The sequence below is a fragment of the Hesperophylax consimilis genome, chromosome 24 (assembly GCF_061612785.1).
Source record: "Hesperophylax consimilis isolate HC1 chromosome 24, BYU_Hcon_1.0, whole genome shotgun sequence".
NCBI lineage: Eukaryota > Metazoa > Arthropoda > Insecta > Trichoptera > Limnephilidae > Hesperophylax > Hesperophylax consimilis.
The window spans coordinates 11,437,690-11,462,140 of NC_142859.1; the positions used below are offsets into that span (position 1 = coordinate 11,437,690).

The window sequence follows — 24,451 nt, forward strand, 5'->3', positions numbered from 1 at the left end:
TATATAATTTTTTTGATAGATCATATTATTATTAAGATAAGATGTATTGCTACCAAGAAAGATGAGCAAAAACAAAGAATGCTTACAAATATTTAGTCAATTTTTATCTAGAAAATGGTAGACAGAGACAATAATCAAATCAAAAAAGTTAACAAATACAAAAATATTAATAAAATCAAGGATTATGAAAAATATGACTACAATTCATTTCTGAAAATTGTGAAAATAAGTAGGAAGCTTGAACATATGAGTATTTCAATATAAAAATTATTCCTTTCCAAGAAAAATTCAAACATGATCAACTTCTCTTATTTAGCAATCTCTGAGCCATTCGCTGGACCGCAGCCAGCTAACTCGAAATAATAATTGGCCGGAACTATAATGCCATCTGGTGTCGCTATTGGGAAGCGTGCCAACAGGCAATAAATACACAGACCAATAATAATAACTACTGCGTCTACCAATAATGGTCCATAATAATTTCGTCGCGACTGTACCTTGACCCATTTAGAGTGTCGCGATTTTTTCCCAACCACTGTATGTGAAATTATTATTGTAATGTATGGCGTATCGCTGATATATAAACCTCTCTCTTTCTTTCTCATCAATGGCGCTTGTGACAGAAAGAGAGGTTACAACGCAGTTCTAAGCGGTAGGCCCATAGCGCACTGACGAAATAAACGGGAAGAAACTTATCGACAACCGGGCAACTCGAGACAGTGGCAATTCAACACACTTTTCAAAAGTGAAATAAAGTTATGAAAAGTTATATAAAGTCATGAAAAGTTATATAAAGTCATGAAAATTTATATAAAGTCATGAAAATTTATATAAAGTCATGTAAAGTTATATAACTTCTTCTAACTAGAAACTTCGAGAAACTTTGAAATAAGGATTAAAGAACATATGAAATCTTTAAATAATAACAGTTTCTCGGAGTTTGCCAACCATTTGTTGGAAACTAGTCATACTTTTAACTTCAATACTGGAATAGAATTAATACATTGTAATGTCAATGGCATCCAGTTAGATAAACTAGAAATTTTAGAGATAAGAAAGAGTGTGAACGCAAAATTGAATATTATTAACAATCAAAAATTATTTTTAAATGACCCAATATTAAACCTATTCCCTTTTGTAAATTGTTCCATATTGCCTCTCTTTCCCCTATCCGTTTTATCTTTTCATTGTTGTCATTGTTTTTGTCTATTATTTTTTAATGACACCATTGTCTATGTATATTATTTATCTATTGACACCATTGTTTATGTCTATTATTTATAATTAGTTTTATCAAAAACCCTGAAGAAGTGAGCGTTGCTCATGAAACATGTTGGTAATAAACAATAAAAGTGGTTAAAACGAAGTATTTTATTAATTTTTAATTAAAAGTTATATAAAGTCATGAAATCATAAAAAGTGATATACAGTCATAAAAGTATGATTTGAGATTTTCACGGCCAAAAGTATTATAGTGATTTGTTTTTGGGGTATTAGGCCGTGTTTCGCTACCTCTTTCTTTAGCCATTACACATCTGCCCTGATGATGGACACTGCAATGCTGTCCGAAACGTTGGCTAAAGAAGGAGGTAGCGAAACACGGCATAATACCCCCAAAACAAATCACTATAGTCACAAAAGTGTTTTAAGCCATAAAAGTGATATTAAGTCATAAAAAGTGATATAAAATCATGAACAGTGATACAAAGTCATGAAAAGTGATGTAAAAAAACTATGTTAAATGGGTTTCGTTAGATTAATTTAATAGGACTTTTTTCAGTACTTTTCATAACTTTATATTACTTTTCAAATGTGTGTTGAATTGCCACTGTCCTGAGTTATGAAACCAACTAATCACTTATACTTACAACTGTATATTTGTATATTTGCGTATCTGCGACGCGTTCCAGAGTGTCAGATACTCTCAGTATTTCCTTGATGGTAGACAAAAATTCAAAATCAAAACGTTGTCGCTTGAAAATGATTTAGCCGTGTTTAGTGACCAGATCGGAAGAGCCAGATTCTCTCCTAGCTGCCTCCTTCGCATCTTATTTAAAAAAATTAAAAGCTTATAAACACAATGTGAATACAGATAATCACTTTCTGGTGCCTATAGTTGAAATGTCGTAAGTAAATTGGCGACATCTCTTTTCTTTCGGTATTCATAATACGGGTTTTCCAATAAGAGGTGTTATTTTGATATTCAATCGTAAAAGATCAATGGTTTCGTTGCCTGTGTGGCACGTAGCGCCGTCTTGTTGAAAGTAAACGTTGTCCAAATCAATACCATCCAATTCCGGATATAAAAAAATTACTAATCATCTCTCGATAGCGCAATCCATTCACCGTAACTGTTGCTCCAGCCTCATTTTCGAAAAAGTAAGGTCCAATGACTCCGCCGGACCATTAACCGCACCAAACAGTCACACGTTGAGGATAAAGAGGCTTTTCAACAATAACTCTTGGGTTTTCCGAGCCTCAGATGCGACAATTTTGCTTGTTGACGAAGCCACCGAGGTGGAAATGGGCCTCATCACTCAAGATGATTTGCATTTGATTAACTCAAGTGAATTTTAATAATTTCAATGCGTTGTTGAAGCGTGTATAGTTACATTTTTATTAATGGCGTAGTTTCTACTTGTCAAATGTCAAAAAATGACAGCTTCAAAAGTAACATCTACCGAAATAACGGGCTATTCAAAATAACACCTTTTATTGGAAAACCCTGTATTTCAAGGAATTATTTTTTCAGTCTTACAGGGTGTACCTATTACCGTAATTAAATTTGGACATGGTGAACGGTACGGCACACAGTGGGCTGAAAATCGCCTTTCATAGACATAGAGATTTGAATTTTCAAGGGTATTTTTTTTGGCTAGAAATGGATTCTGCTGATCATAAAAAAGTTTTTTTTTCAACTTGAGGATTTAAAAAAAAATCGCAAGTTGCGCCACAATACGAAGTATGTCAAAAAAATACAAATAAATAGTAGTATATCTGTGTGTAAGGATAGAATGGCTAACCTTGTGATTCCAGAGATAGCCTCATTTTTAATGTCAGTGGCATACAAATTTTTCTTAAAAAAATTATAACTCCTTCATTTGTACACGCAATTGCTTCGTACGAAATTTTATAGCATAGTAATGATCAGCAGAATCCATTTCTAGCCAAAAAAAATACCCTTGAAAATTCAAGTCTCTATGTCTATGAAAGGCGATTTTCAGCCCACTGTGCAGCACCGGTACTGAACTTGGAATCGTATTACCGACGTGTCACTTACTGGGTAGCTACTTATTTTATTTAGTTTGTCGTCCTTATAGTAAGCTTGTCGGTAACCTCGAATTGGTATTTATTAATGTCACTACCAATAATGCATCAGCTTGAATTGTACTTATAACTGTTATCTTAGCTTACATTTTTTGTTCTGAATGACGTACGTTATACTCTATGAATCCATGAATGGCGTTGATTATTTATTTATTTATTTATAACTACACTTTTTGTAAGTTATGCTTAAAAATATTAATACGAATTATTTGTTTGTTTTTTTTAAGAAAGGCATTCAAATACAATATTGTATCAATCATTCAATCTAATATTGCATTAGTATGTTTTTACTTGAAATACGAAAACATTTTTTATAAGGAAAAATATTTATAATTTACTTTTCTGCGCTTGGTCTGGTTATTTAAATGTGCGCTCTTCGGCGGTCAATGTACGACTGATTGCATTATTCTCCTGGTGCCAAAAGTATGGTCACATGGTTTGCCTCCAACTCGTCGAAATGATACCCAGATTTTATGTTAGGACAAGTCTATTAATTTGTACAATCAAATCGATTCCTGCTGTCGCTTCTCTCCAAGAAATAAATTGTCAAATCAAATAGAAATAATTTATTCATTATTTAGTCATCGAGCGTTCAGTGATCATTCTACGAAGCGACTCTTTGACTTCTGGTAATTTAAATGATTAGTCAAAGCATAACAAAACAGCTTCTGGTAAGTTGATGCAGAATATGAGAATTGTTTACACTTTCAGACAAATTTTTTTTAGATGGACAACGTAATAATAATAACTTATTTATAAGACGTCATAAATCATATATATTTAATAATAATAATAATATTTATATGATTTGTATAGCGCCGTTTTTGTGCAAAATCACCTCGAGGGCGCTGTACAATTACATCGTATATGTCTACAGTGATATTTCTAATTACTAACTATATACTGTCAAACTATATCAACTTATGGCTAATGGATTGCATCCACCGGTTTTTCCATCACTAATACAAAACTATATGTACAATACAACGCACTAATGAACGTGATGCTAGAATGTACATATGTTATTATTATTATAATTATTTCTATTTTGTACTGGCAGATAATATACAGGACCATTCTTACCTGGGAGGGCACTTAAGATTAACACTGTTTATTAGAGAAACTAAGGTTATTATTATTTATTATTTATGTTTCCGACTTTATGTCCGGGTTAAATCTTCCCCATAGGAAAAACTAAACCCTTCCACAAATGATTATCTAGTGAATACACACTATGCAAGTGCATTATATAAGCATAATAAATTCAAAACAATACAAGAACAACACGTCAACTCACAAGAGATCAAATGGGAAAATAATTCACTAAATTTTTAATGAGAGAGCTAGGTATAATGCCAGTGGCCGAAATAACGAATGGTAATATTTTTATAATCTGAGAATGCCTAATTCTTTTTATCTCATTTGTAAATCTTTTCTTATGTTTTTATTAACAGATTTTTGAAAATTACAAATTAATTAAATTATTATTAAACAGTTATTATTATTATTAATTTAACTAGGAGGGTAGTGCAATCCCAGTCTGCCATATTACACGATATATATTATATACAAATTTCAGTGGAAGGTTGAAATTAGACTGAAAGTTGTAGAAATGAGATCCCTGAGGTATGAATAACAAAAGAGTATGTATGAGGCGATGTATGAATGTGATTGAGGAAAGGAGTATGCCAAATCCGAGTTGTTTGGCGGTTCGTCCTTTCTGCCTACGCCTGCGGAAACCGGCTTGGTGGTTAGTTAGTTAGTTTAAAAAAAAATCAATATTTTTCGTGAAAAAAAATTATATATAGTAATTTTTTTTATTATTTCACCCGCCATGCTAGGGAAGTCCCTTTGTTATGGCAGTTAGTTGTGTTATTGTGAAAAATCGTCTCAAGGATACTCTGCTCTTTATTATTAGTTGTAAATGAAACAATGTATTTATTTTATAGATATCAAGCAAGTACCTACTCTCGATTATTGAAAGCCTATAATCCATTCAACAACAACTTATAACTGATGACGACTTCGGCTTATCCAACGATCAATCAATGAATCAAATTGCGTTTGATTGATGCGTATGCCCTTATATTCAATGTGATCGCTGCCTCACAGGTCATATGTCACTTAAATTCAAATGAATTATTAACTAAATACCAATCTGCATACAGACGGTTCCACTCCACAGAAACCGGGTTACTACGTGTTTTGTCGGACATAACTACTGCCATTGAGTCGGGTAAACTGGCACTTCTTTCAGTCTTGGACATGAGTGCTGCATTTGACACGATTGACCATGACTTTCTTATTAAACGATTAGATGAATCATTTGGTTTAAACTGCGATGTTAAGACCTGGCTGACATCGTACCTGGCCAACCGTTTACAAGCCGTAAAAGTAGGAAAAAACCAATCAAATTATGCAACCCTTTCATCTGGAGTACCCCAAGGGTCCGTTCTGGGTCCACTACTCTTCATCCTCTTCACAAATGATGTCGCTAAAATAATAGAATCATTCGGCCTTCTATCTCACTGCTACGCTGATGATCAGCAAGTTTACTTTTACTGCTTACCAGAAGAAATAAACAGTCTAAAAATTCGTATAACTGAGTGTATAGAAGCAATTACTCGCTGGATGACCTCAAATAGATTGAAACTGAATCCCACAAAGACTGAGTTTCTGTGGACTGCTACAAGCAGACGTCAGCATAACATTGAAAACTCCCCAATAACCATTTCTGGAAGTGACATCACTCCAAAAACGTGCATCAAATTACTGGGTGTCAATCTGGATGCTAATTTTTCCCTTAAAACTCAGGTGAACAGAACTGTAAGCACGGGGTTCTTTCAATTAAGGCAAATTAAAGCAGTGCGGAGAAACCTGCCAACAGAGGCGACTAAATTGCTAGTCAATTCCTATGTTGTTTCACGTCTAGATTATTGCAACGGAATATATGCAAGTCTCCCTAAATGTCAAATCAACAAATTACAATCCGTTTTCAACGCCGCGGCAAGGCTTATCACCGGAGTATCTAAATACTCCCACATTTCAGAGCATCTCAAAAATCTGCACTGGCTCAAATGTCCTGAAAGAATCCAGTTCAAGGTATGCTGGATGGTATTTAAGTCACTTAACGGAATGGCTCCGGCTTATTTATCAGAATTGTGTATTCCAGAAGATTCCAACTCCCGACAGTCAACCCTTAGGTCAGCAACGTCATCAGCTATCGGAAGGTTGAAGGAACCAAAGCGCACACCAGATACTAAGTTCGGTGAGCGTGCTTTTGCCGTGTCAGGACCTAAAGCCTGGAATGGACTGCCACATGATTTGAGAATGATCGCAGACTCGACAGAATTTAGGTCTAAACTTAAAACGCACCTTTTCAGACAGTCGTATCCATAATTTCAGAAACCTCCACTTTCACAGTTGACGGCAATTTAAATTTAAATTAACAAAATGTAAAAAATACTAAAAATAAAATAAAATAAATAAAAATAATAATTAAAAATAAATAAATAAAAATGATAACAACTAACAATTTGTAGGCTTTTAAGACAGTTAAAATACATTTAAATTAAAATAAAAACTATAGCAGACTTAAGATCATGCGACGACCAGTGTTTTTTTTTGATGTATTTTCCTCTGCGTGCAGTTCTATCTTTTATAAGCATAAACTTTTTAATATAAGTGTGTTTGTTGGAAGTGACTTGCCAGGTAAGTATGTTTTGGTATCATTTCTAAATAACAAATGTAGATCCTAGGAAATAAATTGTACAGCGCCCTTGAGGTGATTTTTCACAAAAACGGCGCTCTACAAATTATCCAATTATTATTATTATTATGATGTTCGAAAAGTGTAAAATTAATTCAAAAAAGGCGCTTTAGAATATGTTAAATTCATTATTTATACTTTGCTGCTAGAAAGCACTGATTATGAATGTGGAAATTATGAAGAAAATTGGAAAAATTTGATTATTCAGATTTAGTGACGAAACGAATAAGCATTAATAATAATTAATATGCAAGTACTTACGCACCAGTAAGAGTTCTATGAATAAAAAGAGAGCGAAATTATTCAGGTTTTGCATTCACAGCTAAGAAAAGCCTAAAATATACAAGAAAATCCAAAAATTGCCGAAAAAAATTGCAAGAAGAAGGAAGACGTTAAAAAAATAAGGCTCAATCAATTCTCATCCTAATCCCAATATTGGCTTATTAGGTTGCTACCTGTCGATTAAACTCCAGCCTCCTCCCCATGCTCAAAGCACGTATTTGAATTACTAATAAACCGGGCCCTCTGATGTCCCTGTCGTACCGGGACAGAATTGTTCCTTGCTGGGGTGGTACAATCGTTTCGTATCGTATTTATTAGTATAAGTTTTAGTAAATAAATCTGACTTGAAGTTATAGGTAATTATTAAAATCATCCGAAATTATTTTCGATCAATATTCAACCTTGTACACAACATTTGCAACCTTGCTGATAAGGTTAATTATTTTCTTTGAAAGATAATGAATTGTTGCTTGATTTGGCGTTAGGCATGCATGGTACCCAGATCTGAATTGCTCGGTATCTACTTCCCTTTACGTCCTCACTCCCGTATCCTCATAACGGAGAGTTTTGACTCTAGTGTTCAAAGTTTACACCTTTATTAAATTTGGAGAAAAAGCGTGATTTATTCAAAATAATTCAACGAAATTCAATACGAATTCAGCTATTAGAGTAACGATCTCGGTTCTGCGAATGACCCTGGACTATTGCTATTCGCGATTGCAAATGTACAGTCATTTCCCAGTAATTTATTATATCGCTTCCGATCCTTCAGAGAGTCAGACAAATAATATAATTTCAAATTTGATACCACCTTCAAACTAATTTATCCAATTTATGCACCTTTTACATTGGCCGTGTTGCATTAATTGTATCAAATCTTAACTGTGAAACCGGAAATATCTTCGGTAAATATACAGAAAATGGTTCCATGATAACTCAACATAATGACAATTCAACACACTTTTAAAAAGTGATATAAAGTGTGGAAAAACGATGATTTTTTTTAATCTAACCTAACCTAACCTACATAACCCAGTTAATAAAGTTTTTGTTTCATCACTTTCCATGACTTTATATAACTTTTTAAAGGTGTGATGAGTTATCATTGTGATGATTTATCCGGTTACCACAGAAAATAGTGACATACTTAATAAGCATATTTTGTAGTAGTTAGATAATGATGAGAAGTGCGTATTGCTGTTGTCAAATGCAAAATAATGCATTTTTATATTTATTTCGTTAAAATTAAAACAATTGTTACTTGGCGGCCATTGTTATTGAAGATTTTAAGTATTTTTTTATTATTATTATTTTTAACTAAACCAAAATATGAACCTATGATTCCATGATAGATTCTTGGGTTGTCAGTTTGGGTTTAATTAAAACTTTAATAAATAAAAAAATGGCAAAAAAAAACAATAAAAAAAATTATGTCAAAACACGATGTGAAGAAAAGACGTTAAATTATTATTTTTTGAATTAGCTGCTAAAATGCATTATTTTCCACTATCGGAAGCAGAAATACTTACTTCTCATTTTTATCTAACTGAAACACACTGTACATTCTGTATATTTACTTGTGTATAACTAAAAACTACTCATATTTGACTGTGAGTTCTTGGATAATGAAATGACAGACAACATAACAAATTATTATAAACAATAATTACTAGCCTGAAACCAAACATAAATAGAAAAAATCTTCCGAGAAAAAATAAATGCCGCCGTTGCTTAATAAATTGTTATCCTTTGTGCTTTGCATACAAACCTTTAAACATCTTTTTTATCTTTTTAAAAAAATAACAGAAAATATCTTCATGAGTATGTGCGTTCTTCATTCTTCTAATCTTCACCCTGCAGATTTGTCAATTTGGAATAATCAAATGGTTTGTTTATCAAATCAACAACAGTTGATACGTTGATAGCATCGCTAACCGATGTAGCATTGATCTTGAAATGGTTAGAGCCAATGTTACAGCCATTACCCGCATTAAACCGTATTGAAGGTTGGGGACACACCAGTAATCGACTTTACTGTTAAACTGTTCGCTGACGAGAACAATTGCTGCATGTATATCTACCAGTCAAAATGATGGCCAAGTAATGTACTAAATTATCTTAATATATTAAAAAAATCACGTGGCACTATGTTCGTACACGCTAATCTTCGAAACCGCCAACCCGAATTTAATGAAATTTTTTGAATGTGTATTGTTGATTCTAGCTTGAAATATAATATAAAATATATATTGAAATATATAAGTCATAATTCATTTGTACGTTGTGTTAGCTTTCAACAGATGGAAGTGTGATCAAATCTATTGACATCTGTATTACGCATATTGAGAAAATACCACACTCAAAAACATGTTGTACATGTTGAACATCAGCTAAATGTATTATTATTATTTATATTACTATGCTTGACAGCTGTTTCACCTTCCAAAGATATGGTCACTTATTAATTATCGAACAACGCGAACAGGATAAATCTTGTATTACTCGCACCTTTTATGACGTAGACATAAAGCAATTAGCATCTTTTCAGAATGCAAATAGAAACTACGTATCCAATGATTATTTATACATTATACTTCTTTTGGTTAATACCCGGCTTTGCCCGACAGTCTGCAAAATATATAAAAAAAAAAATTTCTTCCATTTTCTTATATTTTAATGGAAAATAGTGCAGGAAATGCGTGCAAGAAATGCTGTCACAAAATAGTTGGCAGCGAAATCAAGCATGGCTAAAATCATTTCGAACAATGTTTCCATTCTGAATAGTGATATTTTTTCCAGGGCAATAATTCTAAGAGTATTTTGATATCTGAATGGTGCCGTAATTTTTGATTGAATTAGATAATAGTTAAACAAGATAAATTACTTGAATTCAAAATTACTTACGCACGCCTGGATCTGAACCCGTGACCTCTGGATTCGTAGTCGAGGACCTTACTTCTCAACCACAAAGACCGTCAGTTAGACATGTAAACATATGAAGTGGTCAGGGGAAAACAGCTTTTGTCACTTTTTTTTTCAACTGACAATGCGGTCTGAATCGAGATACCCGTCGCTAATTTCTGCCAAAAACAACATGACAATAACGTTTATAGTCACTGAGATATCTTGCTTTTAAAATATGGCTACAGGACAAAAAGAAACCAAGTCCCCAACGTTCAGGAAAAAACAAACGTTGTTCAAGGTCGATTAACACTATTAGGTTATATTTTGGCTTTTACTTTCCCATCTATGTTCCAAAAAATATTTTTCAGCACATAAATATACTAATTAGAATCCAATACATTATTTAGTTTTTTACTAATTAAAGTATGTATATTGGTGACATTGATTGTTTTTCCCGTGATATTGGTGGACATTGATTGTTTTTCCCCTGATATTGGTGGGAATTGATTGTTTTTCCCCTGATATTGGTGGGAATTGATTGTTTTTCCCCTGATATTGGTGGACATTGTTTGTTTTTCCCCTGATATTGGTGGGAATTGATTGTTTTTCCCCTGATATTGGTGGACATTAATTGTTTTTCCCCTGATGCTGGTGGACATGGATTGTTTTTCCCCTGATATTGGTGGACATTGATTTTTCTTTCGCTGATATTAGTGGACATTGATTGTTTTTCTCCTGATATTAGTGGACATTGATTGTTTTCCCCCTGTTTATTCTGACTATGCCATAATTGTTTTATTATAACTCTAAGCTGATGTGAGGTCAAAATAAAATTAAAAAACTACATTCTCCATAAAAATATTCTCAATAAAAAAGGTTTTTCTTATTTATTTGACCTTAAATGTTACAATTGTATTATGATCTTAACTATTATTTAGGAATGTCTCAGTATGTTCATTATGTGACAAAAATTGTTTTTCCCCTGACCCCTTCAAATCCACATCTATATCAACATTTATGCTTCATAGTTAAGATAGATACACGTAGTCAGTTCGATTTACGTTGATATAAACATCCATAGTTTGAAGTGCCGCGCTGCGCAATAAAATGTAAACACAATAAGCTATAAAACCGTTGTGAAATAAATACATACAAGAGGATTCCTAGTATGAGCATATGAAGATTATAAAAGATCCCACACACGGTAAATTAATTCGTAATATTTAATGTGATTGCCGTAAATAAATACACTTGTGCAATTGTTTACATTTCTCGGAAACACATTATCTTTAAATGAAACCTTTATGGAATATTTGTTCAGTACCAATGTACTAAATACATCACACTGTTTATTTATTTGTTTGCATACTAACAGCCTCACTAATAAAAAACACTTCTCAATCGTTAGACGGTGTTTCAGTTACACATTGAATAAAGATTGTACAAGCTTTGTGCTGAGTTTTTACTATTTTTTTCTTTCTTTAACTGTGCTGCTAGTTACGAGCTGTAGGTACTACCAAGAGGAAGCTATAAGCCAAAAATGTGTATATTCTTGGTAAACCTTATATTGTAGGTAATAGTCATTAAAATTGCTTGACAAACGGAGTCTAGAAACGTTCGATTTCAAGCACAAAACTGGTTCTTATTTATTTTGTAAATAATTTTATAAGAAAGCAAAAAAATTAATCAAGTGAAATTGTCACAGATAATCTTAGCTATAATACTGTATTTTTTTAATATGTTTCCTTTACGCATTCATACATTTCTATTGAAAAAATGTTTTGTTTGGTCGTTTATATTTATGTTTTTAATTGAGTAATTTATTTTTTTATTTGTATTCTACTCAAGCGAAACGATAGGAAAACCTTCAATTTATCTAAAGCATATTTTTTGGTATGCATAATGTAAACCTATTCGTTATAATCCTAGATAAGATTAATCAAAAGCATTAACTGGCAACACCACTTTTGCCGTAATTCTCTTTTTACTTATTTTTTATTGTATGAACGGGATGAAAAGTGAAGTAACAGCTATCTTGCAGATTCCCTAAATAAAATGAATTTGTTAAAATTATCTCCCTTTTTAACTCAAAAACACATGACTTTGCAATGCTTCACCTTAATCACTGTTTTAGCTATGTGGCACATTGTAAGCAATAAATAAAGTTAGGTTGGGTCTGACTGTGGCTGTTAGGACATATTTAATCTGAAGTATTTACTGATTCGGTTGAAGGCGTTCACAACACAGCTGTAATACTTACTCAAGTGTAATAGAATTAAGAGAGATGGGCCATTAAAAGTTTCACCAACATCTTTGCCCAGTACTAACTCAAATCGTGTCTAAAAACGGCAGTGCTCGCCTTTGTTTCATCCTACACACCAAACGCATAACTTTTAATGCATAGCCACTTTGATAGTCTGTACAGTTTGACAGTCGGAACGCAATTTTTTTCTTTATTTATTTTTTAGATTTTTCACGCCCAGCTTGTCTTTTACATGTGTTTTTTTCTAAGACAAAGAACATTTAAATGTGCACAACAACATTAAAAAACAAAATACTTCACAAATGCATGTGGAAACATAGTAATAAAAAATAAAAACCTTAATTTTATATTGTGCTAGATTCTGAAATGTTTTACTGGTTTGTCGGTTAAGGTCGAATCCTCATATATCACTTTTTTTTTCATTATGCCACTTCAGTGTATGTCCAGGTATCAGTCGCACAATAAATTAATTAAATACGTCGAAGAAAAGCTAGGTAGTTTGTTCATTGATATTTGTTGTTTTGCTTAACAAAATAAATTCTTCTAAGACCTGCTTATATTTAGTGATTGATGCGCTCAATTTGTCAACTTACGTCAGATGTCTTGATTTTTATCTATGACCATTTCCATTGTACTTTCCCAAGACTTGCAGTTGACGTAACTTAACCTCGGTTTTAGTTATGCGGCAGATAGTGTTAACATAAATAAAGTTGGGTTAGGTTCGTCTGTGGTGGGTCGGGCGGTATTGTATTCTGTTGTCTGTTGTATGCTGTTGATGCGGTGCTGATTGTTAACATTATTGAAGATCTACAGTCTCTCGTGTCTAGGATGAACGAAATATGTATGAAGAATGAGTTAATGATGAATGTAAGTATGTCTAAAGTCATGGTGTTTGAAAGAGATAGCATGAAAAGAGTGTGCAATATAGTTGTGAATGAGGAATACTAGGAACAGGTTTGTGTATTCAGGAAGTTTGTTTACGAGAGATGGGAAGTCTGACAGAGATATTGAAAGAAAGGTAAAAGTAAAAGGTAACCCCATTAATGGAGGACTGAAAAAAGCGAAGCTAGCAGTCCACAATGGAGTGCTAGTACCTACCCTGATGTATGGATGTAAGGTATGGAACTGGCAGGGAAAGGATGAAAGTAAATTGAATTCTGTGGAAATGAGATCCCTGAGGCGTATGTATAGTAAAACCATGTTCGATCGTGTGAGAAATGTGGAAATTTCGGCATGTAGACCAAATGAGCGAAGACAGGACAGTAAGGAGAATATCTCGATCAAGTCAATCAGTTGCTTGAGTCGGGCCATGTCAAGAGTCAGATTAATATGAGACGATGTATGAATGTGAATGAGGCAAGGAGTGTGTGCCAAGACCGAGTTGTTTGGTGTCCGCTCTTTCTGCCTACCCCTGCAAGAAACGGCGTGATGGTTAGTCAGTTAGTTGGGTTAGAAGTATTTACTGATAAATTGAAAACTAAACAGATGATTTTACTATGCTTGGGCCAACGGTAAACAATAGTCGATCATTGCTAATTGATAGGACGCGGGTTGATACATTAATGAGAAAGATATAATCCATTTCCATCAACATGTTGATGTTGGAGATTTTGTAACATTTTGACTGACATACGCCTTCTGTTGTTTACGTAGAGTTGAAATTTATCGATAAATTTTGTTAAAACAGTTTTTTTAATGGTTTTATTTTTATTTATCTGTTCAAGCAAAATATTTACGCTGAGTTAGCAGGAATCTAAGAAACTAAATGCGTACATTTATTTTCCTTGAATTTATTTGTACCTTTGCAAAATGCATTATTTAGGTTTATCACATTTGTTCTACTTCTGTTTAAAATGTAATTATGTAGTTCTTACGTAGATGGCGTTAAGGTTGAAATTCAATGGAAATTATGTAGTTCTTACGTAGATGGCGTTAAGGTTGAAATTCAATGGAAATTATGTAGTTCTTACGTAGATGGCGTTAAGGTTGAAATTCAATGGAAATTATGTAGTTCTTACGTAGATGGCGTTAAGGTTGAAATTCAATGGAAAATATGTAGTTCTTACGTAGATGGCGTTAAGGTTGAAATTCAATGGAAATTATGTAGTTCTTACGTAGATGGCGTTAAGGTTGAAATTCAATGGAAATTATATAGTTCTTATGTAGATGGCGTTAAGGTGGAAATTCAATGGAAATTATATAGTTCTTATGTAGATGGCGTTAAGGTTGAAATTACCGCTTAACACCAACCCTGTTTTGATTTATGTAAATAAAAAAACATCGCCAAAAATCATATTTTATGTTATTTGCACAAATATTAAAATCTTTTCACATAATTTCAAAAAAAAATCTTCGACAAATGCATAAATTGCATTTGAAAATACACTGTGAATTTTTTCATACCTATAACATGATAACAGAATATGTTTTCAATATTTTTCGGAGCATACCTTGAGAGAATTTCATATAGTTACCGTTTCGGCTCTACAAATGTATAGACAACATATATGAAGTTAAAGTGAGAAATATGTTATAAATTCTGAATGCGGTCCTTGTAAGACAGAAGTCGTGGGTTCTATACCCAGTTACGTTCATCACTTTTTTTTAAATTTTCTGTGTCTTGTTGTTTCACGTTTCGTTTAGGTTTATTAATACATACTATCTTCTTCTGCAATGATTAAATAATACATTATTTACCTACACATAATGCATATCATTATGTACATAAACGGGATTTTCCAATAAGAGGTGTTGTTTTAAATAGCCCGCTATTTCAGTAGATGTTACTTTTGAAGCTGTCATTTTTTGACATTTGATAAGTAGAAACTACGCTATTAATAAAAATGGAACGATACACGCTTCAACTTTAGAAATTATTAAAATTCACTCGAGTGAATCAAATGCAAATCATCTTGAGTGATGAGGCCCATTTCCACCTCGGTGGCTTCGTCAACAAGCAAAATATTCGCATCTGGGGCTCGTAAAACTCAAGAGTTATTGTTGAAAAGCCTCGTTATTCTCAACGTGTGACTGTTTGGTGCAGTTTATGGCCCGGCGGAGTCATTGGACCTTTTTCGAAAATGAGGCTGGAGAAACAGTTACGGTGAATGGATTGCGCTATCGAGAGATGATTAATGATTTTTTATGGCTGGAATTCGATGGTATTGATCTGGACAAAGTTTACTTTCAACAAGACGGCGCTACGTGCCACACAATCAACGAAACCATTGATCTTTTACGATTGAATATCAAAACAACACCTCTTATTGGAAAACCCTGTATTATATATCTACATATTATATAAGGTATATGTTTTATGATGGCAGAAACCGCAATATCCTGACTCAAAGTCAAAGTCTAGACGTGACTTAACTTTTATGCCAACGACGATGCTTTAATGTACGTATGCTTAAGAAATTATCAATATATTTTTCTAACCGCAGCCTCATATCCATTATTGTTTATGAACATAATTTTTTAAATGCCCACCAGTGAAGGACCACCAAGTAAAATGTCTTTATCTTGTTTATTGACCAAATCTGAAGAGCGAGGCACCTTCCAACCGTCCTCTTACCCATCTCTCTCCCTTCCCCAACTATTCAACATCACAACAATTCAGATGTGATGCGATTGATGCGATTCATCAAAAGACTCAGATCAATTGCTGGCAGAATGTACACATTAAATTTTTTCCTATCAATTGAAACACTTAAAATAATTTATATGTCAATGGCAGAATCTATTATAAGATATGGATTAAACATATGGGGAAATACTACTATAACCAATCTGAAACAAGTCCAAGTTGGACAAAACGCAATTGTAAAATTACTAGTCTTCCCTAATATTTTTAAACAGAGACATAATACACCGTTGCTGTTTCAGAGTGCCAAAATTTTACCTGTTGAGGCTATTCTATGGCAAAAAATCATAATTCAGTATATATTTACCCCGCAGCATAAAGAAAAATTATAACAAAAATACAGTACTAGATTCACGAGCAATGACGGGTTAATAGTTTAACGAAATTTAATAATAAATACGCACAGAGGACGTTTGAATACAACATACCGAAGATATTTAATTTATTACCTGACAAAGCAATGTAAGTCTATGAATGAGGTTAAATATATGGTGAAAAATTGGCTATCGGAAAAAAAAATATTTACTTTAATATGTATGAAAAATTGTTGATTCTGTAGATATAAGGTGTAAATTATAACTTATAAAAATGTATATGTAACTAAACTTTAAGCACCTGTTGACAAGCCAATTCAATTGGCTTAGCAAAATTCGGCTTCAATAGTTTATCTGGCTCCGGACAGTTCTAATTTGTGGCACCAGGTTAAGCCAATTTTAGATATTTTTATGTACACAACCGAGAATAGATTAATAACATATAAAATATACCAACTATCCTATAAAGGTGTACAACAATGTAAAAGAATAAAACAATAAATAAGTAAAACAACAAGAACAACAAAAAATCGACAAAGTTTGAGTCAAGTGAAATCAAGAGATTCGAGAAATTTTGAGGGCTATGTTAAATATGTCTGGAATCTTGCCATTACAGTATAGAAACACGGAGAAAATTGAGTACGGCTTTTTTAAATCAAGATACTGTTAAAAGTGTGACTGCATAACTATTTCCTAATAAAATATTAGTCATTCAGAATATATCGACTTCTTCATGGAATATTCGTGCTTTACTCATAGTTTGTTTTAAAATCTGTAAAAGCATTCATTATAGACCTCGAACAGAAAACGAATAATTTGACCAGATTTTTAATAAATTGACAATATTTCATTTCAGTAAGTTTTCTCCATATATGTTATATAGCCGTCACATGTCATTTGCACAAGAGTTTGACAATAAGATAAGTTGGTTCTTTGGAAAGGAATATGGAAAGTTTCGAGGTTTCTATTTAGAAGTCGATTAATGTAATGTTGAACAGAGTACCAAAAATATCTATCAAAATCATTAACGAATCTCGTTTTACGGAGTGTTTGGATTAAGCTAAAACACTTTTTGCAAATTTATGACTCAGCGAATGCCTAGAAATATCGTTAAATCTAAGAGGAATAATTCTTGATTGATGGGTGTTGTTGCATGGTTCTTGTTTCTTGTGTTTCAATGGGGCGTCTAAAAAATATAAATCAAGAGTGAGAATATAAGAAAGATGAAAGAAGCATTTATTTAATCTGTAAACTTCTACATACTTCTACTATATATGGACCGACTTCAGGCAATGAATTGACTTATCCTAGAAATTGGACTAAATTATATATAAAATAATAAGCGGAAGAGTGTATATATTTATTATGTATATAAACTGGCGGTGCTGCCAAGGTCTGGTATCTGTGAGAGGATATTGTGTCAGCGCTTTATTAGCAGTACCTGGAAATACCTGGACGGATGACGAACCTCGTGCTGGCACTGTTGGTGGACTCGGTGGACTCTTTCGCTCCAGCAGCTTGTCCAGTTTCTTCACCACCTAGGATTCTAGCTGCAGAGTCTCCATCTTCTATCTTCGTGTCACCTGTTCCTGTACTTGATTTTACTTAACTTAACTTCACTTTATTTTTGTAATATCTATATTTTTTGTAATACCTGCATCAACTGTAAAGCGCCCCTGAGGTGATATCTCACAAAAGCGGCGCTATACAAATTCTTCAATAAATAATAATAAAAAATAAATAAATATTTAGGCGCATTTGTTTCTCAAAAATTCAAATGTAACATTGTCATCAAATAGGAATTTAGCCTCATTTTGTTTTTTTGACATTTGAAAGGTTCCCGTTCCCGTCACCTTACGTTTTTGTAACTAATATTACTGATTACTAAAAAAAAAAAGCGTAACCATTTTATTAGAGAAATGTATTACAAACGTTATTGCTTCCTTACCTTATATAAAAATAACTATTACAAAATTAACGAAGATTCTTTTTTTTTTAATCGCGTTCCTTACCTACCTTTGGTTTCATGGAGGTTATACATTTAAATTTCTTCTTATGTGGTTTACTTCTATAGTATGATATGAATATAAAGTCTGGAGTTTTTTTTTCTAACACCGCTTAGACCGTATTTCTCACCATGACAGTAATGGAGGCGTAACGATGTCCATGAGAACATATGAGCTGTTCCCAGAAGCGATCAAATTAACGGAGAAAAATCAGTATTACTAATTTATTTAGAATCTCTTCAAATTATTGATAATCCGGTTAAAAACGGGAATGCAGGCCTTAATGAATGAATTAACAGGTTTCTTGGTAAACTTTTAGTAAATGATAATATATCATGAGAACATGCGAAAATATAGGATTTTTTAATATGATATGTTCGTAATTTACTAAAAGTCTATCAGGAAATTTGATAATTCTTTAGAATAATATTATTTATTCCTTAAAAATACACCCAGTTTTAAGGTACATTAAAATTCATAACTTTTCTCCAAACCATTCATAACCCCGAACAACTCCGGGTACACGTCATGTACCAATTTATATAAGTAAAAATGTAAATGTTGAAAATCTTAAATCTCCGACAGTTCTTCACGGATTGCTTTGAAATTTTGACACAACACATGTAGATGTTACCTGTAACACAGTGCCATCTTTTGGACGTAAAAGCAACACGCGCTATTGTTTCTCTATCTGCACGGACAGACTGAATCACAGCAACGCGTGGCGGGGTATATTTAGTAATTAAAGTATATAACTTTGTTCCTTTCGAAATAGACCATAACCACTGGCTAGATAATACAGATGATACCTACTTAATCTAATTTAATTAAAGTGGGTTCATACATATATCAGTAGGTTTCTGATAATATCCGTTCTTACGAGACACACAGAAAATCCTGGTTCAGACCGCCCCTAGTTTAACTTCGCTATTTTAAGTAATTATTTTAATTGATTTAATCGTTGCCTAATAAATTGCAATCACAGTTACATTGCACGCTGCACGCTATGAGAGGGTACATAAATGTTAAATAGTTTCTGCTATGTTAAATTTATAGTGTTGTCTGAAAAATTTAATCTGTTGGGTGTCGAATAAATTATTTGCCATTCTTTGCATATTAATCAAGTATTGCAGTTACGATATCGAAAATTAGTAGTCACTTACTAACCAACCATCTACCACGTTGTTTCCAGAGGTGTAGGCAGAAATTATGGCTATTAGAGAAATCTGTCTGTTCCTTGTCAAAATGTTCCCAGTAAAAATATCACCAATTAAAATGTTTCTTGTCAAAATGTTCCCTGTCAAAATGTGCCTTGTCAAAATGTTCCCAGTAAAAATGTTATCAGTAAAATGTTCCCTCTCAAAATGTTCCTTGCCAAAATGTACCCAGTTAAAATGTTCCCTGTCAAAATCTTCTCTTCCAAAATGTTTCTGTTAGTATTGACATTGAAGAGAACTCAAATAGATGACGAAACAAATAAATTTATTAAAATGTTAAGTTCGGCTAGGAACATTTTGGCAATGAACTTTTTTACTGGTAACATTTTGAATGGAAACATTTTAACTGGTAAAATTATAACTGGAAAAATTTTAACTTGTAAAATTTTGTAAGGGAACACTGTTACCTAGAACCGTGTTGGAACACGCTCCTTCATTCACTTTTATACATCCTAGCTTACAAATCTTTGTTACACTTTAGTTTATAAATATTATATTATCTGCTAGTAGTTGTACTACCCGGCTTCGCCCGAGTATCAGCACTATTTTATTTCATTGCATAATATAGAACAATATTATCTTCACTTATTTGTATCTACCGAATATCTACCTAAATATACCGTACTTCCCTGGAACACTTTAAGTTTTTAAGCTCAAAAAAGTTGTGTTATTTTTTAAAGATTTGAAATTTTCTCATTAGAAAAGTATTTTCAGAAAATTATAAGAAACACACCTGGTTCTGTTGTTTAACATGTAACAGGCAAGAAAAAAATCACAGAGTTTCTTTAAATGCTACTCAAGACATTTATGGATACATTTTTGCTCTAATTTAAAGTCGTGCTTTATTAAATATAATCGTTTTTTAACATCCTCTCGCTCTAACATTCGTATTTACATTAGGGAGATCCATTTCTAACCATCTTCTTCTTATTTTTGAACGCTTACTACGGAGTCTTATATAGATATTTAAAAGTTCCATAACTCATGATGGAAATGACGTTCCGAGCTGCTCAGCCAAAGCAGAGAACACGATTTGTCGCGTTTGTCCACTTACTTCAATACTAAGCATGTATCCCTTTTAGCATTTTTCACCGTCGTAGATAGACTATTTTAACATTATTTTGTATTTTCTCTATTCACGTAACTTAAAATGATAAAAAACATTGTTTTTCATAAATGAATACGTTAATACTTCATAAGATATAATGAAAATATCCCAAGCTGTTCGAGGCCAAAAAACTTGGCATCTAAAAGATAACTTCAATAAAAAAAGTTGATTTGTCGTCTTTATTTATAAACTAGAAAATTACCCAACATAAGTTATATAACATTTATTTTGCTTGCACAACTGAAGACCTTGAATGATACATAATAATTACCGGTTAGTAGACGAGTTGAAAATGCGCCGGGTTCTCTCACCAAGGCGTCGCGGTTAAATCCTTTACAAGCAAAATTTTTCAGATTAGGTCGAAGTTAAGATGAGTTGAAATATTGTCAGGTTACTTGTGCACGACCCCACTGAGAGACAGCCTGGATTAGTTCTGCCTCTTAAACTCTGGTCTGCCATCAATACATGGACTTGAAAAGCCCTGGACGGAGCAATTCTGGAACAATTTGAAGCCGCAGGGTCAGGGGAAAGATGTATGTGAAATTCCACAACCTACATAATTTTTTTTAGAGATGTATCCCATAGCTTGTCTCATCAAATACCCATAAAAATCATTGACCGTTATAACTGCATTAACAACACAAAAATTAAATCATTTTTCACTATGCATCACTTTCCATTAAAAAAATAGCCGTACAAGATGGCTGCCTGGCAATTACCTTTCACTCTAGATTTGGCTTCAATGCCATTCATGCAAAACCGCACAGATGCTCTGTCCTAGGCTTTTTAGGTCCAGGCATCATTAGGATAAGATACTCCCACAGCCGCTCTGCCTACATGATGCACAGGTGGGGCCTTAAGAGGAAGGTACAAGCCAAAAATGTGTATATTCTTGGTATACCTTATATTGTAGCTAATAGGCATTAAAATCGCTTGACAAACGGAGTCTAGAAACGTTCGATTTCAAGCACAAAACTTATTTTTATTTATTTTGTAAATAATTTTATAAGAAAGCAAAAAAGTTAATCAAGTGAAACTGTCACAGATAATCTTAGCTATAATACTATATTTAAAAGTTGTTTCCGTTCATACATTTCTATTGAAAAAATACGTTTTTTAGTAGCTTACATTTATATTTCTTATTGAGTAATTTATGTTTTTATTTGTATTCTGCTCAAGCGAAACGACAGGAAAACCTTCAATTTATCGAATACATATTTTTTGGTATTCAAAATGTACACAAATTCGTTATAAAGATTAATCAAAATAGTGATTTGGCACTAAGCTTCGTCTTAAAGAGTCGGCGATGTGTGAATGCGGTGCGGTGCAGATCACCGAACATATGACCGACGAATGCCCGCTGCATTCACTCCCCGGCGGGATTGATGACGTCCACAGGGTGACTTCCGATGCCTTAGACTTACTCACTGACTTAGATCACCATACGAAAGAAGAAAAGGGTTACTCGTAACACAGTAATATGTTTTTCTTTTCTCATAACTTTCTTCTGATATCTCAAAATCGGTAAGTAGTAGAATAGCACTATTCAAAATCAAAAAGTTACTGAAATGGCTTTACCCATATTTGGTGACCACATTTGATTAGTAAGGTACTTACCTCCTTCCTTTTCCCATCTCCTTCTCCTCACCTCTAACTTCAGCCTCTCAACGTACCACAATTGGGGATCTATACGGTTGGGAGCAGTTGGAACTCTTGTAAGGTAAGGTAATGAATTGATCGGTCAGTGGCTTCGTGAGTTCAATTCCTCGACTGGCTAAGTCCTCTATCAAAACCCAAGCAACATTTTCTGTTTATTGTGGTGGTAGTAGGAGATTATTGTCAGGTTATCCGTAACCCAAAAATGTTTTACATTCTTAAAAATATATACAGGGTGTTTAAGAGACGTACTTGACATACTTTATTACCAGTGATTCTGACATTATTTGTAAAAAATGTAAATAAAATTTTGGTCTCCGGTTACTTTTTTAAAAGTTTTTTTTGTTTGTTTTTAATTTCTTCAAAACCAAACAAAAAAAACTTGCCCTCACTGATCACCCAACCTTTCGTCGCGATTCTAACTATCCAATACCTACTGTTTTTTTATGATTTAAGTTGAAAAAAAATTCTAAACACAGTCGCAAGAGACCGAAATTTCATTTATATTTTTTTCTTAAAACTTAAAGTAAGTCCCTTAACACCCTATATATATTTATATATTTTTTTACTTACAATCTATGACCCTACCACTGAGAGCTCTTTTTTATAGATGCGTCATGTATGAGAAAGTGAGAGAGGATTTAATGAATCTATCAATGGTATGTCCTATGGTATGTACAACTCGATGAATCCATATATGGCATCCCTCAAAAGTGTATCGGTTTTTCCTACCAACAAATTCATATTTTATGTGGTTTTAGTCTACAAATTTATTACTTTTTATTTAATTCAATATGACTAATTTAATTAAATCTGACAAATAACCGTGTGTTAATTTTAATGTAATTTTCTCCTTTGTTTCAGAATTGCAGAATGTGGAGTGAACGCGGTTAAAAATATATGTTCAACATATCGACATTTTTAACATAATTGTCATATCATTTTATTTTGTGGTAAAAGTGTTTTTTACCGATTCGTTTTGTGATATAAAAACGTAATTAACAAATTCATTTTATGATAAAACCTTATTCGACTGGTTCCTTTTGCGAAAAAGGCGTCTGTAACCGGATAGTTTTGTGATAAAACCGTTTTCAACCGGTTCCTTTTGTGATAAAGGAGTCTTAATCCGGATTGTTTTGTGATAAAGCGGTATGCAACTGATTCTTTTTGCAATATAGCTGTATTTAACCGGTTCCTTTTGTTATAAAAACGTAATAAACCGATTCGTTTTGTTGTTAAAATACGAGAATGAATACAAAGTGTTTAATAGTTTGATAATATCTGTGATAAGTGATCTGATCAAGTTATAGAAATGAATATAGAAAAGATGGCGGAAGATGAAGTGAGGAGGCCGCCTGGTGAAAAGCACTACAGGTCACAAGTAAGTACTTTTTTGTTGTTGTTTATTTTGAGTAAAATTAACTCTCTACCGTTAACACAACAAAATTTCTCGATGTCTTAGAGTGCTACGGATGTAGGCAATGGGTAGATATTCCGACTCATGACGCAGGCGGAATACTTGATATTTTTATATCTAGGAATACTGACCCACCGCTAATAACCGAAGTAATAGACGTGGGTCTCTCAGATCACAGGCTTGTGCGTACCGAGGTAGACTTTAATCCTTCCAAACCTGTCTACAAAACGAAGACGACCAGAGCGTGGCGAAAGTTTGACTTTGCCCTCTTTGAGGAAGAGCTGAAGACTTCCATCCTTGCAAAATACGACATAAATAGTAATGTAAATTCGACATCTGGCCTAGTAGAAGTCTATAATGATATTTTAACTACACTAATAAACAAACATGCCCCCTTTTCGACCAAAACCTGTGCTGTTCGCAAGTCTGATTCCTGGTTTGACGCAGAATGCCGGGAAAAGAAGAGGGCTATGCGCCGACTTGAGAGGACATACAGGAGCGGAAAACTAGCCAGCCAAAGGGAAGCGTGGGTTGGTGTGCAAACT

General features: G+C 33.3%; 1 protein-coding gene across 1 annotated transcript in view; it reads left to right on the plus strand.

Annotated features, from left to right (window-relative positions):
* LOC149411917 (facilitated trehalose transporter Tret1-like) overlaps positions 1 to 24,451 on the plus strand; it is a 168,242-nt gene that overhangs the window by 73,179 nt on the left and 70,612 nt on the right. The window contains exon 2 of the mRNA XM_089646476.1: positions 23,354 to 23,870. Within this exon, the coding sequence (XP_089502602.1) occupies positions 23,802 to 23,870 (69 nt within the window). The 5' untranslated portion in view covers positions 23,354 to 23,801. The remainder of the gene's footprint in view (positions 1 to 23,353; positions 23,871 to 24,451) is intronic.